Raw genomic sequence first — 16,019 nt, 5'->3', positions numbered from 1 at the left:
TCGCACAAGAAGAGTAAAGGCCGGAGACTGACCGTATCTTATAAGCATGTCGCAGTTGTCTCACTATAAGGATCTGCTGGTGGCACTCCGGCTTCAGTATAGAGGGTGGGTACAAGGTTGCCCTGAAGGCTCCTGTCGGCAGTCTCACGCCTACACGCTGACTGTAGTCCAAGGTCTTGAGACAAGATGGTGGTGCAGACACAGTCACCGCCCAGCCATGACCAAACAAACGCTTGGAAAATAACAACAGGGAGGACCTATCTGACCTCCAATTATCTGCAGCTAAGGCACGTACTAAAATACGAACAAAAGATTCCAAAATCATCCACAAAGGGAGAGACTCGGACAGGGCTCCTGACTGCCGACATTATACTGTTAATGGCTGTTGTAAAAAAGTATAGCATTTAACACAGTCCCCTGAGGGACACCGTTCTCCTCGGTACGTCAGTTTGAAAGTGCAGTGCCAATTCTGAACGTAAGATGCCGTCCTGAAGGAAAGGGTCGCACTACAATGGGAAGAAGTCCCGATATTGTTTTCCCATGTAGTGTCATAGGCCTTTTCAATAGCAAAAACTGTTATCAAATGCTGTCTATGGAAAAAAGCCTCGTGTATTCCTGGTCCCAGGTATACTAGGTTGCTGAGTGCGAAAAGCACACTGAAGGCGATTGATAAGTTTTCTGGTTTCTAGAGTCCATATTAATCGGCTGTTGACTATTCGTTCCAATGTCTCCACCATACCACTGCTAAGTGCTACACTGCGATGACTGCTTTGGCTGGTGTGATCCTCCTTGGCTTTCAGGATAGGGACAGGATTACTTCCCTCCACGAATCAGAATATTGTTCTTCAGGTCAGAGTCTGTTAAAAAGCATGATGAGATAATTTTTCTATTCAGTATTCAAATTTCCAACATATCGTAGCGCACTTTATCTGGTGCTAGTGTTGTGTTACGAGCTAGAGATAACGCTTATCAGCTTATATTCGTCTGCGTTGGAATGTGAGGTAGTGACTGGCATTAGATGTGATTTGTTTGAAGTATTTCGCCATTGGGCTTCAGCTTCCGGTGTAATGATTGGAATACCTTTGGCCTGTGCTGGCACTACAGTGTACGCATAAAATTTCCCTTCGACCCTCTCATATTCGACTCCCACACTTCTGCTGACGATATAAAGTGCTTCGAAGATTTATCTTTCTGATAACGTCCCGAACTTGTAGCCGAGCATGCGATGTCAGAGATGGACTGCGATAGAGTTTTCACAGTGCCGCCAACCTGTCCCTTGCATGGCTCAATGCCACCATTTACTCCAATACGGTCTGGGACTGGCCGACCCCCAGTTTAACAGGCGACTTCGGGGCAGAGACATCAGCAGCCCTGCAGGCGACGGTAGTTGATGCTGGAATATGAAGCGTCCAGCTGGCTTTGTTTAACATCCATTTATGTAGGTTGGTGACCATTGCTGAAGTATGTGGCAGGTTAATCCAAATGGAAAAATGGTCACCAGAGTGCAATTTCCCCGCCAGTTCCCGAAGGGCAGTATGAGGTAGCGTAGGAGAGCAAAGTGACAGGTTAATGGCTGTGGATGATCCGTTTGCAGTACTGAAGTGTGTCGTTTTCCCCATATAGAGGAGTCTAATTTAAGGGCTTTAAGATTGCATTCTGCATATGGTTTAATATTTGCAGAAGGCGCAGCAGGATTATTTGCAGCGAATGCTATAGTGTGACATGATGTTGTCTGAAAACTTTACATTGTGCTTCATCTAGTGCTTACGCAAGTGCCAATGAGCACACATAAAGGACAGGATATATAAAATCGCAGAAGGTACCTGACCCAATTAGGGAAGACATGTTGGTACAGAAATAATATAAATGCAGTTGCAAAAGACAGATAATATTTTTTTCTTACCTATAATTTAAAAATCACTGCAGTTTGTGTTTACGTCAAGTATACACTATACCAGCCCCAGTAAAATGAGGTCGTATTTGGTTGCGAAATTAGCAGGTATGATTTACCGTGTGTAGAGACTCTGACAGGTTGTATTGGGTCAAGTACCCACGTAAGAGATCTCAGACGCACACCATCTTCCCAAAACTGTTCCAACATTTAGGTAAACTGGGTAAGTTCTCTACAATACTATGATCGAGAAGCATAACAAAATGGTTCAAATGGCTCTGAGCACTATGGGACTCAACTGCTGTGGTCATAAGTCCCCTAGAACTCAGAACTACTTAAACCTAACTAACCTAAGAACATCACACACATCCATACCCGAGGCAGGATTCGAACCTGCGACCGTAGCCGTCGCGCGGTTCCGGACTGAGCGCCTAGAACCGCTCGGCCACCGCGGCCGGCGAGGAGCATAACAACAGTGCTTACTGAAGTGGATAACAAGCCTTCATCAAGCATCGATTAGTTGCACGTGGAATGGGTGTCACACACAGCGCTGTGTGGGAATTATTACGGAACAACAACTGCCTTCACTCTCAGGAATTTAAATTATTGTATTAAGTCCCAACCTAACCACAACTTCGGAAATCGCGACAGATTCGGGAAGACAAGACTGTGAATATTAACAAACTAGCATTAAAGGATATTACTCTAATTACTCTTCACATAAAAAAATTAATGAATTTGTATCTTCCGACGAAAGAAATCGTAAGGTTCAGCGATTTTTATTGGCTACTGTATACCATCACCCGGTTGGCTACGACCAACGACAATGAATTGCCAACAGCAACATGTAACGGAAGAACCGCGGTCTCTGTTGAGTGCGCATCAAATTCTCAATATTAATGCGATCGTTACGGCTTTAACCTCCGGTCACTTAATAGCGAAACTGGAGGAATTTCATTTACAATTCTTTCTGCTCTTACTTCTGGTAGCTTCAGAATGATCTTTCTACGTTAGAGTCCTTTTCTCTGCCACATCAGGTTTTTAATTCACACAGGGTGGAAGATATTCATCAGTTGCTAGAATACATGTGTAAAACTTTTATTTTCTCTATGTTATTATAAGGAATGGTGTATGTCTCCAGCCGTCACATCTTATTTTTACACAAAACTGGTGCTACATTTTATTAATGGTACTAGATTCAGCGCATATACTGAAGCAGTACTAAGACAAAAAGCAGAATACATGAGAAGAAACTGATTATTAAGCAAACTGTGAGTAAGTTAATATTTATGTCGTGTCACCTCAAAATTGTCATCATTCATCGCGTTTTGGATGTCAGGATCAATGTAAATCTAAGATGTTTGCTCTATTAAACGAATTGCTATTAGCGTCTACAGGTATGTATATACCACATTATGATACAGAAGTTGTTTAAAGATTTTTCACTATTATTAATGCTCTGATACTTTAACAGCAGCTCCTTTTCACCAAATGGAAATGAGCGTATGGCATCGCTGGCCGGGAGGCCACTATTCTGGGAAGTTAGGCCGCCAAGTGCGAGTCTTATTTCATTCGAAGCCACACTGGGCGAACTAAGCGCCGGTGATTGGGATGAAATGATGATGAGGACAACAAGCACTCAGTCCACCAGCGGAGAAAATCTCCAACCCCGCCCGGGAATCGAACCCGGGCCCTCTTGCACGGAAGGCAAGCACGTTACCACCCAGCTAAGCATACGGACAAAACGAGCCGTGATACTTTTCGCCAATTTCCATGCAAACCAAATCAAACTTTAGTTAAATGTAGTTTCAAACAAAATGAAAGTATACGATTAAAACTTGTGCATCATAATTTCCTTTAGATTTGTATTGATAAGAGTACAGATAATATGCACCTTACGTTTGTATATTTCTCCGAAAAGGTGGCTTTCTATTTTAACTGTCAGATGTTGGAGGATAATAAAAATTGGTGGCAGTTTTCTTCCGTGTATGCTCTCTTTTCTAGCCATGGTTCGAAACATTTCTTCGTCCGTCATCATTGCGTAAACCGTTACCAATGCTGTTGATTTTGTAACAAGCTACTATGTTCGCGTTGTGAACAAAAAAACGTCTAAGAAATTAACACTTAACAAATTTTTGCACGAATTATTTATGAAACCGATATTTAACGACCGTTCTGAATAAATTCAGAACATTTGTACACAAATACATATTCTTAACCAGAAGAACATCCACAGCTTCTCGATAACGTCTATCACTCCTTAGCTTCAGTCTACAGTTTATGCTAACCTAGAAATTCTTGATATTTTTAAAACCACTTTACCTATGGAACAAAATATTACTTACACATATTTATTGAACTGTTTAAGTGAACGCTGCAGAAGACTCCGCCGATATAATGAGAAAATCTTAACTGAAAACATTACAGTAAAGAATAATAAACATTTGCTCCACAATCCGATGCAAAAAATCCATCCGTCAACAGATCGAGATGTTGGTTTCAATATAATGGTGTCATTTGTGGTCTGTTTCGTCTATGATCTAAGGATTCGGCACTAGCGGAAAGTCAGGTAGTACTGGACAGAGGTTATCTTGGACAAGAGCTATTTCTAAACTCTGTCGCGACACTGCAGTGTGAACTGTGGAGGAGCAGGATCACTCAAGCGATTTTGAACCGAAGCAACAGTGCGTTTTGGAGAGGCAACAACTTATCCGATCACAACGAGCTTTTCGGTGCATGCAGAAAAGTTGGAATGTTGTGTTGTTTGCAGGTATGTAATTTTACATTTTTACTGTTTCTTTTGCTGCGTATTTTGTCTATATTGTAGGCTGTGACAACGTCTATCCCAAGTAACAACAATGGGAATGTTAGACTAACAAAGCGGTACTCTCTGGTTCTATTGAAAAAGCAATAAAACAAAGAGCATAAAAACTTTTAAGGTTTTTTTCTTCAATAGGCAAAACTGAAAGAATCAAGACATAAACTGAATGAGAAAAACATGAAGGAAGCCGAAGGAAAGTCGGAAGTCTAGAAATGACAATCAGGGATGCGAGTGAGAAATATTTAGTTCCAAGAAGTACATTATGTAATAAGCTTAAAGCATTATAGGGTAACAAAGAGATGGCCATGTAACTTGTTTCAGGAAATAAAAAGTTTTTCCAAAACCAGTCAATGAGGAACAGGAAATAGTAGCGAAACTTCCTGGAAGCTTAAAACCTTGTGCCGGATGGAGACCAACTCGGACTTCTACCTTTCGCGCGCAAATGCTCTACCGACTGAGGTGGCCAAGCACGACTCACAACCCGTCCTCACAGCTTTACTTCTACTAGTGCCTCATCTCCTACCTTCCAAACCTCACAGAAGTTCTCCTGCGAAACTTGCGGCACTTTCACTCCTGGAAGAAAGCTAGAGCATTTGCATCCAAAAGGCAAAAGCCCCAAGTTCGAGTTTCGGTTCTGCGCAAAGTTTGAATCTGCAAGGAAATTTCATATCAGTGGACACTCGGCTGCAGACTGAAAATTTGATTCAGGAAATAGTACTGTACTAACATGATAAAAATTTAGATTGCCAGCTTGTGCCTTCGAGTGCAGATTAGTTCTTAAGTCTATTCAAATATGCAGAGCAACTAAAAATGAAGCATCGGTACAATAAGACAAAATGAAATCCGGAGAACACTTTTACTATGATTTTATGAAAATAGATGAAGACTGAGGACAGCTGAATCCACGAGTTTGAAGCGGGCAACAGGTTGCAACAAGGAACAAGTTGATCGATTGACAGACTGTGTGAACTGATGGACAAGTTCAAGTTCATAACCATTTGCGACTTAATAAAACTTTTTCGCAAGAAAAACGACTTTTGTTTGCAGTAAAATTTCATACAACGCTCCAAAAATTTATACGATCAAAATGCAAAGAGCGCAAAAAATATAAAAATCACCTAACGTATACTCTTATGACTTCCAGTTTTATTAAGTAACATATAAATAAGGATTTAGAAACATATTTCACTAGGGGGAAGATAGCTACCGCCTACAGGAAAATTAAAGAGGCCTTTGGAGAATCAGCCGTATGAATGTCAAGAGCTCAGATGGGTCCTAAGCAAAGAAGGGAAAGCCGAAAGGTGAAATGAGTGTCTAGAGGGTCTGTACAAAGGAGGTGAACTTGAAGGCAATATTGCAGAAATGGAAGAGGACGAAGATGAAGAGGAGATGAGAGATATGATATTGCTAGAAGAATTTGGCAGAGCACTCAAAGACCTAAGTCAAACAAGGCTCTGGGGATAGATGACATTCCGTTAGAGCTACTGATAGCCTTGGGAGAGCCAGCCATGACAAGACTCTTCCATCTGGTGTGCAAGACGTATGAGACAGGAGAAATAACCTCAAACTTTAAGAAGAATCTAATAATTCCAATTCCAAAGAAAGCAGGTGCTGAAAGCTGTTAATATTACCGAACTATCAGTTTAATAAGTCATGGTTGCAAAATACTAACACGAATTTTTTATAGAAGAATGGAGAAACTAGTAGAAGGCGACCATGGGGAAGATCAGTGTGGAGTACGAAGAAATGCAGGAATACGCAAGGTAATACTGACCCTACGATTTCTCTTAGAAGATAGGTTAAGGAAAGGCAAACTCTGCGTTTATAGCTTTTGCAGACTTAGAGAAAGCTTTTGGTAATGTTGACTAGGACACTCTCTTTGAAATTATGAAGATAGCAGGAGCAAAATTAGGGACCGAAAGGCTATTTACGACGTACGCAGAAGCCAGACGACGTAAAAGGGAACCAGCGGTTGAGAAGGGCGTGAGATAGGACTTGAAAGGTTGTTATAAGATGTGCATCAACAAAAGCAAAAAAAAGGATGATGAAATGTAGTAGAATTAAATCAGGTGATGTTGAGGGAATTAGATTAGGAAATGAGACACTTAAAGTAGTGGATGAGTTTTGCTGTTTGGGGAGCAATATGATGGTCGAAGTAGAGAGGATACAAAATGTAGACTGGCAATGGCAAGAAAAGAGTTTCTGAAGGAGAGAAATTTGTTAACATCGAATACAGATTTAAGTGTTACGAACTCTTTTCTGCAGGTATTTGTATGGAGAGTAGCCGTGTACGGAAGTGAAACATTGATGATAAACAGTTTAGACAATAAGAGAATAGAAGCTTTCGAAATATGGTGCTGCAGAAGAATGCTGAATAGATCGTATAAGTAATGAGGAGGTACTGAACAGAATTGGGTAGAAAAGAAATTTGTGGCTCAACTTGACCGAAAGAAGAGATCTGTCGATAGGACACATTCTGGGACATCAAAAGATTAGCTATTTAGTACTGGAGGGAAGTTTATGGGGTAATAATCGTAGAGGGTGACCACTGAGGAAAACAGTAAGCAAATTCATAAGGATGTTGGTTGCAGTAATTAACTGGAGATGAATATGTTTGCACAGGATAGAGAAGAATGGAGAGTTCCATCTGACCAGTCTTCGGACTGAGGACCACAACAACAACAGAAACTTTTCCAACCTTGGAGTAATTACCCCCTGAGTTGCAAAGAAATTTTCTGACGGGTAAAAATCAAACGATTAGATTGTGTTTCAGTCTCGAAGCTAAATTGTATTCAAAAGATCATTACTATTTACACAATTTTGTAAGACTAATACTGATTACATAGCACTCAGTCTTCAGGCCACGAGTGGCCTACCGGGACCATCCGACCGCCGTGTCATCCGCAGTGGAGGATGCGGGTAGGAGGGGCATGGGGTCAGCACACCGCTCTCCCGGTCGTTATGATGGTGTTCTTGACCGAAGCCGCTACTATTCGGTCGAGTAGTTCCTCAATTGGCATCACGAGGCTGAGTGCACCCCGAGAAATGTCAACAGCGCATGGCGGCCTGAATGGTCACCCATCCAAGTGCCAACCACGCCCGACAGCGCGTAACTTCGGTGATTTCACGGGAACCGGTGTATCCACTGCTGCATGGACGTTACCAATACTGATTACAAAGTTATCAATAATAAATTTTTCTTAGTTAGTAGCATTTATGCGATGGAGGTTACAGATTCCTCACGTAGTCCATCCACTACACTTATATGCTGTGCTTCGTCCTCTACATCGATAATAATGAAACTGAGACATATACGTAACAAATGTTAAATATCTCACGGATATGTCTTCTCCAATGTGTTGAAAGTACCTGCAGTAGTCCAGAAATTGCGTCATTACTCGCTTCGAAACAGATAAATCAATTGATTGACAGCATGACACAGCAGTAACAACATTAAGGGCTATTATAGTGCTATACACAGCATTATTATTATTACTACTATTTGTGATTGTACTCAGACACAAAGCATTAACAGCCTGAAATCTTTCAATTTCTGCCAGTTCAGATGTACGGAATGCAGCAATCGAGCGATTTACGAACAGTAAGTATAGTGCACACATTTGAACTTGTTTGATTTTAAATGGGCTCTGAGCACTATGGGATTTAACATCGATTTTAAATGGGGTTGCATCTGCAGGTCAAGCAAGTACCGCAATGGAGAGGAGTAATGCAGGGGCAGCATTTTGCGTAACAAGTGTGTAGCCTCACTGTCAATAGTTAGCTTTCTTTTCTGAGAGGGAGTTATGGGTAGCACTTGCGATGCACCTCGAATTCCTTCGTCATTCATTCTCAAACACACACACACACACACACACACACACACACACACACACACACACACAAACTAAACATCATAAACATCATTCATCTTTCTTCATTTTAAAAATAAAAGTGTTCTAAGAAAAGCGTTTCATTCTACAGTTAAGTTAGGTGCTAAAGATGGTGATAATACGGGGGAGGGGTGCGGAAACGGGGGGCGGGGAGGGGGGGGGGGGAGGGCAGGGGTACTAGCTAATGTCCGACTGCACTCAGGGTTAGTGGTTTAAGAAAGGTTGGGAACTACTGCCATATACAGGGTGGTCCATTGATCGTGACCGGGCCAAATATCTCACGAAATAAGAATCAAACGAAAAAACTACAAAGTACGAAACTTGTCTAGCTTGAAGGGGGAAACCAGATAGCGTTATGGTTGGCCCGATAGATGGCGCTGCCACGTGTCGAACGGATATCAATTGCGCTTTTTAAAATAGGAACCCCAACTTTTTTTATTAAATATTCGTGTAGTACGTAAAGAAATATGAATGTTTTAGTTGGACTACTTTTTTCGCTTTGTGATAGATGGCGCTGTAATAGTCACAAACATATGGCTGACAATTTTAGACGAACAGTTGGTAACAAGTAGGTTTTATAAATTACGATACAGAACGTAGGTAAGTTTGCAACATTTTACTTCGGTTGTCCCAATGTGATACATGTACCTTTGTGAACTTAGCATTTCTCAGAACGCATGCTGTTACAGCGTTATTACATGTAAATACCACATTAATGCAATAAATGCTCAAAATGATGTCCGTCAACCTCAATTCATTTGGCAATACGTGTAACGACATTCCTCTCAACAGCGAGTTGTTCGCCTCCCGTAATGTTCGCACATGCATTGACAATGCGCTGACGCATGTTGTCAGGCGTTGTCGGTGGGTCACGATAGCAAATATCCTTCAACTTTCCCCACAGAAAGAAATCCGGGGACGTCAGTTTCGGTGAACGTGCGGGTCATGGTATGGTGCTTCGACGAACAATTCACCTGTCATGAAATATGCTATTCAATACCGCTTCAACCGCACGCGAGCTATGTACCGAACATCCATCATGTTGGAAGTACATCGCCATTCTGTCATGCAGTGAAACATCTTGTAGTAACATCGGAAGAACGTTACGTAGGAAATCAGCATACATTGCACTATTTGGATTGTGATAAAATGGGGGCCAATTATCCTTCCTCCCATAATGCCGCACCATACATTAACCCGTCAAGGTCGCTGATGTCCCACTTGTGGCAGCCATAGTGGATTTTCCGTTGCCCAATAGTGCATATTATGCCGGTTTACGTTACCGCTGTTGGTGAATGACGCTTCGTCGTTAAATAGGACGCGTGCGAAAAGTCTGTCATCGTCCCGTAATTTCTCTTGTGCCCAGTGGCAGAACTGTACACGACGTTCAAAGTCGTCTCCATACAATTCCTGGTGCATAGAAATATGGTACTAGTGCAATCGATGTTGATGTAGCATTCTCAACACCGACGTTTTTGAGATTCCCGATGCTCGCGCAATTTGTCCGCTAATGATGTGCGGATTAGCCGCGACAGCAGCTAAAACACCTACTTGGGCATCCCGATTTGTTGCAGGTCGTGGTTGACATTTCACATGTGGCTGAAAACTTCCTGTTTCCTTAAATAACGTAACTATCCGGCGAACGGTCCGGACACTTGGATGATGCCGTTGGATACCGAGCAGCATACATAGCTCACGCCCGTTGGGCATTTTGATCGCAATAGCCATACATCAACACGATATCGACCTTTTCCGCAATTGGTAAGCGGTCCATTTTAACACGGGTAATATATCACGTATATTGAGCAAGCAGTAAAGGAAACAAAAGAAAAATTCGGAGTAAGTATTAAAATCCATGGGGAAGAAATAAAAACTTTGAGGTTCGCCGATGACATTGTAATTCTGTCAGAGACTTGGAAGAGCAGTTGAATGGAATGGATAGTGTCTTGAAAGGAGGATATAAGATGAACATCAAGAAAAGCAAAGCGAGGATAATGGAATGTAGTCGAATTAAGTCGGGTGATGCTGAAGGAATTAGATTAGGAAATTAGACACTTAAAGTAGTAAAGGAGCTTTGCTGTTTGGGGAGCAAAATAACTGATGATGGTCGAAGTAGAGAGGATATAAAATGTAGACTTGCAATGGCAAGGAAAGCGTTTCTGAAGAAGAGAAATTTGTTAACATCGAGTATAGATTTAAATGTCAGGAAATCGTTTCTGAAAGTATTTGTATGGAGTATAGCCATGTATGGAAGTGAAACATGGACGATAACTAGTATGGGCAAGAAGAGAATAGAAGCTTTCGAAATGTGGTGCTACAGAAGAATGCTGAAGATTAGGTGGGTAGATCATATAACTAATGAGGAGGTATTGAATAGGATCGGGGAGAAGTTTGTGGCACAACTTGAGGCTAAAAGAAGGGATCGGTTGGTAGGACATGTTCTGAGGCATCAAGGGATCACAAATTATCATTGGAGGGCAGCGTGGAGGGTAAAAATCGTAGAGGGAGACCAAGAGATGAATACACTAAGCAGATTCAGAAGGATGTAGGTTGCAGTAGGTACTGGGAGATGAAGAAGCTTGCACACGATAGAGTAGCATGGAGAGCTGCATCAAACCAGTCTCAGGACTGAAGACCACAACAACAATATATCACGAAGCAAATACCGTCCGCACTGGCAGAATATTACGTGATACCACGTACTTATACGTTTGTGACTATTATAGCGCCATCTATCACAAAGCGAAGAAAGTGGTCCAACTAAAACATTCATATATTTTTCGTAATACACGAATATGTGGTAAAATGGGGGTTCCTACTAAAAAAAAGCAGTTGATATCCTTTTGACCTATGGCAGCGACATCTAGCGGGCCAACCATAGCGCCATCTTGTTTCCCCCTTCAAGCTAGACAAGTCTCGTTCTTTGTAGTTTTTTCGTTTGACGCTTCTTTCGTGAGATATTTGGCCCGGTCTCTATCAATGGACCACCATGTATACTGCGCGAGTCGAATACCAGGTGCTTTTCTAAATAATGACAGCTGAATCAGCTCTATGATTCGTCACAATGTATTCATGTATTAAAGATTTCGAAGCATCATGACAGAGGCAGACTTACCAATGGTGGTGGGCTCGAGGTCTATCATGAGCGCGCGTGGCGAGATCTTGCCCGCCTCGGTCTGCGAGAAGAAGGTGGTGTAGCACTCGGTGTCGATGGCCACCTTGTCGGAGGGGATGCGGCCGTTGGGCTGTATGCCGTGCTCCAGGCAGTACAGCTCCCAGCACGCGCTGCCGATCTGCACGCCGGCCTGCCCGATGTGCACCGACACGCACTCCCGCTGCGAACACAGCGCCTTCCCGTTAATGTGTGTGTATGTGCTTCGAGGTTTCCGGGCGCTAAACAGCGTGGTCATCAGCGCCCAAACGCATAGAAACAGTAACACTTGCGGTGAATGGACGAAGAAGGACAGCGAACAAGGGGAACGGCTAAAAGACACAGATCTGACGCAGTTCCAAATCCTCACATACTGAGGCAAGACAAGAGGAGAAGAAACGCACTAAAAAGGAAAGGAAACACAAGGAAAAGAGAACAGAAATCGAAGTGAAACAAGTAGGTAATCGTGACTGGCGGACCTCTTACCTAAAACCTGGGTGAACCAGTCACCCAGCAGCACATTAAAATCCTCTCCCTAAAATCCGAGGCAACAAATTGGACAGGACACAAAACCGTAAGGCCTTAACCACAGCCGTTGCGTCGTCTTGCAAGATAGAGGGCAAATCCGGTGGCAAGGAACCACCGCCCTCTAGTCAGACAATAAAGGACAGTCAAGTAAAATGTGGCGGACAGTAATCTGGACGCCACAAGCATTGCAGATTGGGGGGTCCTCCCACCGGAGTAAAAAACCGTTCGTTAAGGGACTGTGCCCGATGCGGAGGCGAGTGAGGAGAACCTCATCCCGCCTGCATGACTGGTAGGACGTACGCCATGGCCGCGTGGTGGCCTTGACCAGACGCAGCTTATGTTCACCGACTGCCAGCCACTCCTCTTCCCACTGACGCGTAACACGAAAACGCAGGAGGGAGGTAACAGCATGGAGGGGGACGGCACATTCAACAACGTGAGGGAGGGAACATGCATCTTTGGCAGCCACATCCGCCAGTTCGTTTCCCCTAATACCCACGTGCCCCGGCACCCAGCAGAAAGAAACCTCCTTCCCCTGCCGTTGCAGGTGGAGTAGGCCATCATGGATGTTCTGGACGACCGTATCCGCTGGGTACAAGTGTTGCATGGTCTGAAGGGCACTCAGTGAGTCAGAACAGATGAGAAACTTAAGACTGGGAACACATCTCATCTGCTCCAATGCCCGCAAGATCGCAAACAATTCGGCATCAAAAATGGTAAACGCCGCAGGAAGCTGTAACGTGACGACTCGATCAGGGAAAACAACAGCACAACCAACAGAGTCCCCCTGTTTAGAGCCATCCGTAAATACTGGTACATGGTCGGGATGCTGGTTTAAAATGTCGTAAAATAAGGAGGTAAAAACAAACGCAGCAGTGGAGCTCCTCCAGTACTCTGACAAGTCTAAAAGGACACTGGGCCTCTGGAGCAACCAGGGAGGCAGGCGGGTAAAACCCTGGAGTTGGGGTGCCACACGCTCCACACCCATTAAAAAGGGGGGGGGGAACACGCTAACTACGGTTTACGACACAAACCGGAGGGTTTGCCCGATGACGTTATCGACATGCCACGTTGACGTCAAAGTTTCGCCCTCGTTTGTGGACCTGACCGCACAAACGTATGACCGATTCTGAAGAACAAGTCGCTGAAGAAACAACGCCGTGTAACAGACAACTACGACCAACAGATTCATAAGAGTCACAGATGTAGTGTTTCGATTAGAATGATGTACTCCACCCAAGCAGCACGGTTTCCGAAAACATCGCTCATGCAGAACGCAGCTCACACTTTTCTCACATGACGTCCTGTAAGTCTTGGATTAAGGCAGTCAGGCAGATGCACTATTTCTTGATTTCCGAAAAAGCATTTGACTCAATACCACATCTTCGTGTGTTTTCAAAAGTACGATCATATGGGGCATCAAGCGAAATTTGTCACAGGATTGAAGATTTTTATCAGGGAGGATGCAGCACATTATCTTGGATGGAGAGTGATCCTCAGATTTAGATGTAAATTCGAATGTACCGATGGCAAGCGTGTTGGGGCTTTTGCTGTTCGTGTTGTATAATCAAGACGTTGTGGATAATATAATAATAATCCCAGACCTTTCGCAGATAATGCAGTTATCTATAATGAAGTACTGCCTGAAAGAAGCATTAATATTCAGTCAGATCTTGATATGATTTCAAAGTGATGCAAAGATTGACAACTTGTTTTAAATGTCCATAAAAGTAAAATTGTGCACTTCACAAAACGAAAAAAGCGTAGGATCCTATGAATATAGTATCAGTGAGTCATCGCTGGAATCTGTCAGTTCATACAAATACAGAGTGTGAGACTTTGTAGGGATATGAAATGGAACGTTCACATAAGCTGAGTGGTAGTCGTCGCTTTATTGCTAGAATGCTGGAGAAATGCAGTCTACAAAAGAGATTGCTTACAAATCTCTCTGCAACCCATTATAGAATATTGCCCAAATGTGTGAGTCCCGTACCAAATAAGACTAACAGGGAATATTGAACTTATACAAACAAGGGTAACACGAACGGTCACATGTTTGTTTGACCCTTGAGGAAGTATCACAGAGATGCTGAAGAAACTGAACTGGCAGACTCTTGAAGATAGAAGCCAACTTTTCCGAGAAATTTCACTAACAAAGTTTCAAGAACGGCTTCATTGAGGGCTCTGGGAATATACTACACCCTTGCGTATCGCACTCATAGGGATCGTGATGACAAGCTTAGATTAATTACAGCACAGACGAAGGCATGTAAACAATCGTTCTTCCTGCGATCAATACGAGAATGGAACGGGAAGAAACTGATAACTGGTACAGTGGGACGTACTCTCAACCATGCACTCCCCAGTCGTTTGCCGAGAACAGATGTAGATTACTTGGCAAAATGTTAAAACATTTTCTTGAAGCAATATACCTTAACGACTGCAGTACTTTTAGAACCATACTTTCAAAACAGAAGTTATGTTGTCGTGCGTTCTTTCCTGCTTGAGGTATGGAGTGTGAATGAAGTGATTAAAACAAAGCAGAATGGAAGCGCTCGTGGCAGAGATATGGATTAATTAATCAATATTGCTTTTGATATACGGATACTGCAAGTACCATATTCCTCTTGTAAGGTGTCCATACATTTGTATTCCACTGTGCTACTGTAACTTCATTTAAACTCCACACCTGCACTTCGATCATGAATAAGGTAAGAACATACGACAAAACAGCAACTTCTGTTTGAAAAGTCTGCATGCATGATTCTTGCGAATCAGCTAATCGTAATTGTCTGTTAGACAGTATCGATATTGTCTCTTCAGCGATCTGTGGCGCTGCAGTTTTCGATTCATTAACCAACAGTCATCGATTGTTTACAAATGCAGAATTTCACTGATAAATTGGCGGAACAACGGGCACATATGTGTATTTTAAAATTTATTTTAATTTGACAAAATTAAAGACTCCTCTTAAAAACACTCTTAGAATAGAAATGCATTTATTAACATAAACTGACTGAGGGGCAGCTAGACTTTTGAGTACATTGGTATTTGACAGTTAGAGCCCCTGTGGGATTGTGGTCAGTCAGTGACACTCTTGGGCTGGCACTTTCTGCCAATGCGAATGTCATTGCATGTACTAATTCTGCACAGTTTGCTAGCCTTTTGAGAATAGCTAATTTGTTGTTATCATTTGGTTTAAGAGAGCGCGTGGTGGTTGTGACTGGCATCGTAGTATTTAAATATAAAGCAAATAAATCAAAGAGAACGAAATTCACGACAGCAAGAAACTTTAAAAAAATAGAGGAGCATATGAAGCTCTTCGAAAATGTGTCTAAAGATAGAACTGAAAAATTTTGAAAATGGTTTGTATTAAGCAGTCTCAGGAAAATACTAACTGTTCCTGTCAACACCTGTGGTATGAGAAGAAAAAAGGCGCATTCAAAATAAAATATTAGTCCCCAACCAATGCATGGGTTGCCTTCTCATAATCAAAGTAAACGTATTCTCCCACTGTACACATGCACTCAAATAAATGAAAAGCTGCCGAATGCTTTCTTCCACTCTCTACACACCCTCAATAAATGCCTCGTCACCAATCAAAACGTAGCTGCTCCCTCATAAATGAAGAGGATACACTCTTTCAAATGGGCCTGGAGGAAGCAATCGTGTGTCAGAGGACATTATCCAATCCAGCGGTCAGTTAGAATGACTTGATCTCGTCTCTGTGGCTGTATG

At 42.6% G+C, this 16,019-nt stretch overlaps 1 protein-coding gene across 1 annotated transcript in view; it reads right to left on the bottom strand.

The window, feature by feature from the left end:
• Window positions 1–15,511, bottom strand: part of LOC124613277 (tubulin alpha-8 chain-like) — a 65,639-nt gene extending 50,128 nt beyond the window's left edge. The window contains exons 1-2 of the mRNA XM_047141971.1: window positions 15,299–15,511; window positions 11,718–11,952 (exon numbers count right to left, since the gene is read on the bottom strand). Coding sequence (XP_046997927.1) covers window positions 11,718–11,952; window positions 15,299–15,511 — 448 coding nt within the window. The remainder of the gene's footprint in view (window positions 1–11,717; window positions 11,953–15,298) is intronic.
• Between the last annotated feature and the right edge of the window lie 508 nt (window positions 15,512–16,019).

Source organism: Schistocerca americana, chromosome 4 (assembly GCF_021461395.2).
Source record: "Schistocerca americana isolate TAMUIC-IGC-003095 chromosome 4, iqSchAmer2.1, whole genome shotgun sequence".
Classification (NCBI taxonomy): domain Eukaryota; kingdom Metazoa; phylum Arthropoda; class Insecta; order Orthoptera; family Acrididae; genus Schistocerca; species Schistocerca americana.
This window is presented reverse-complemented; position numbering and strand designations above follow the sequence as displayed.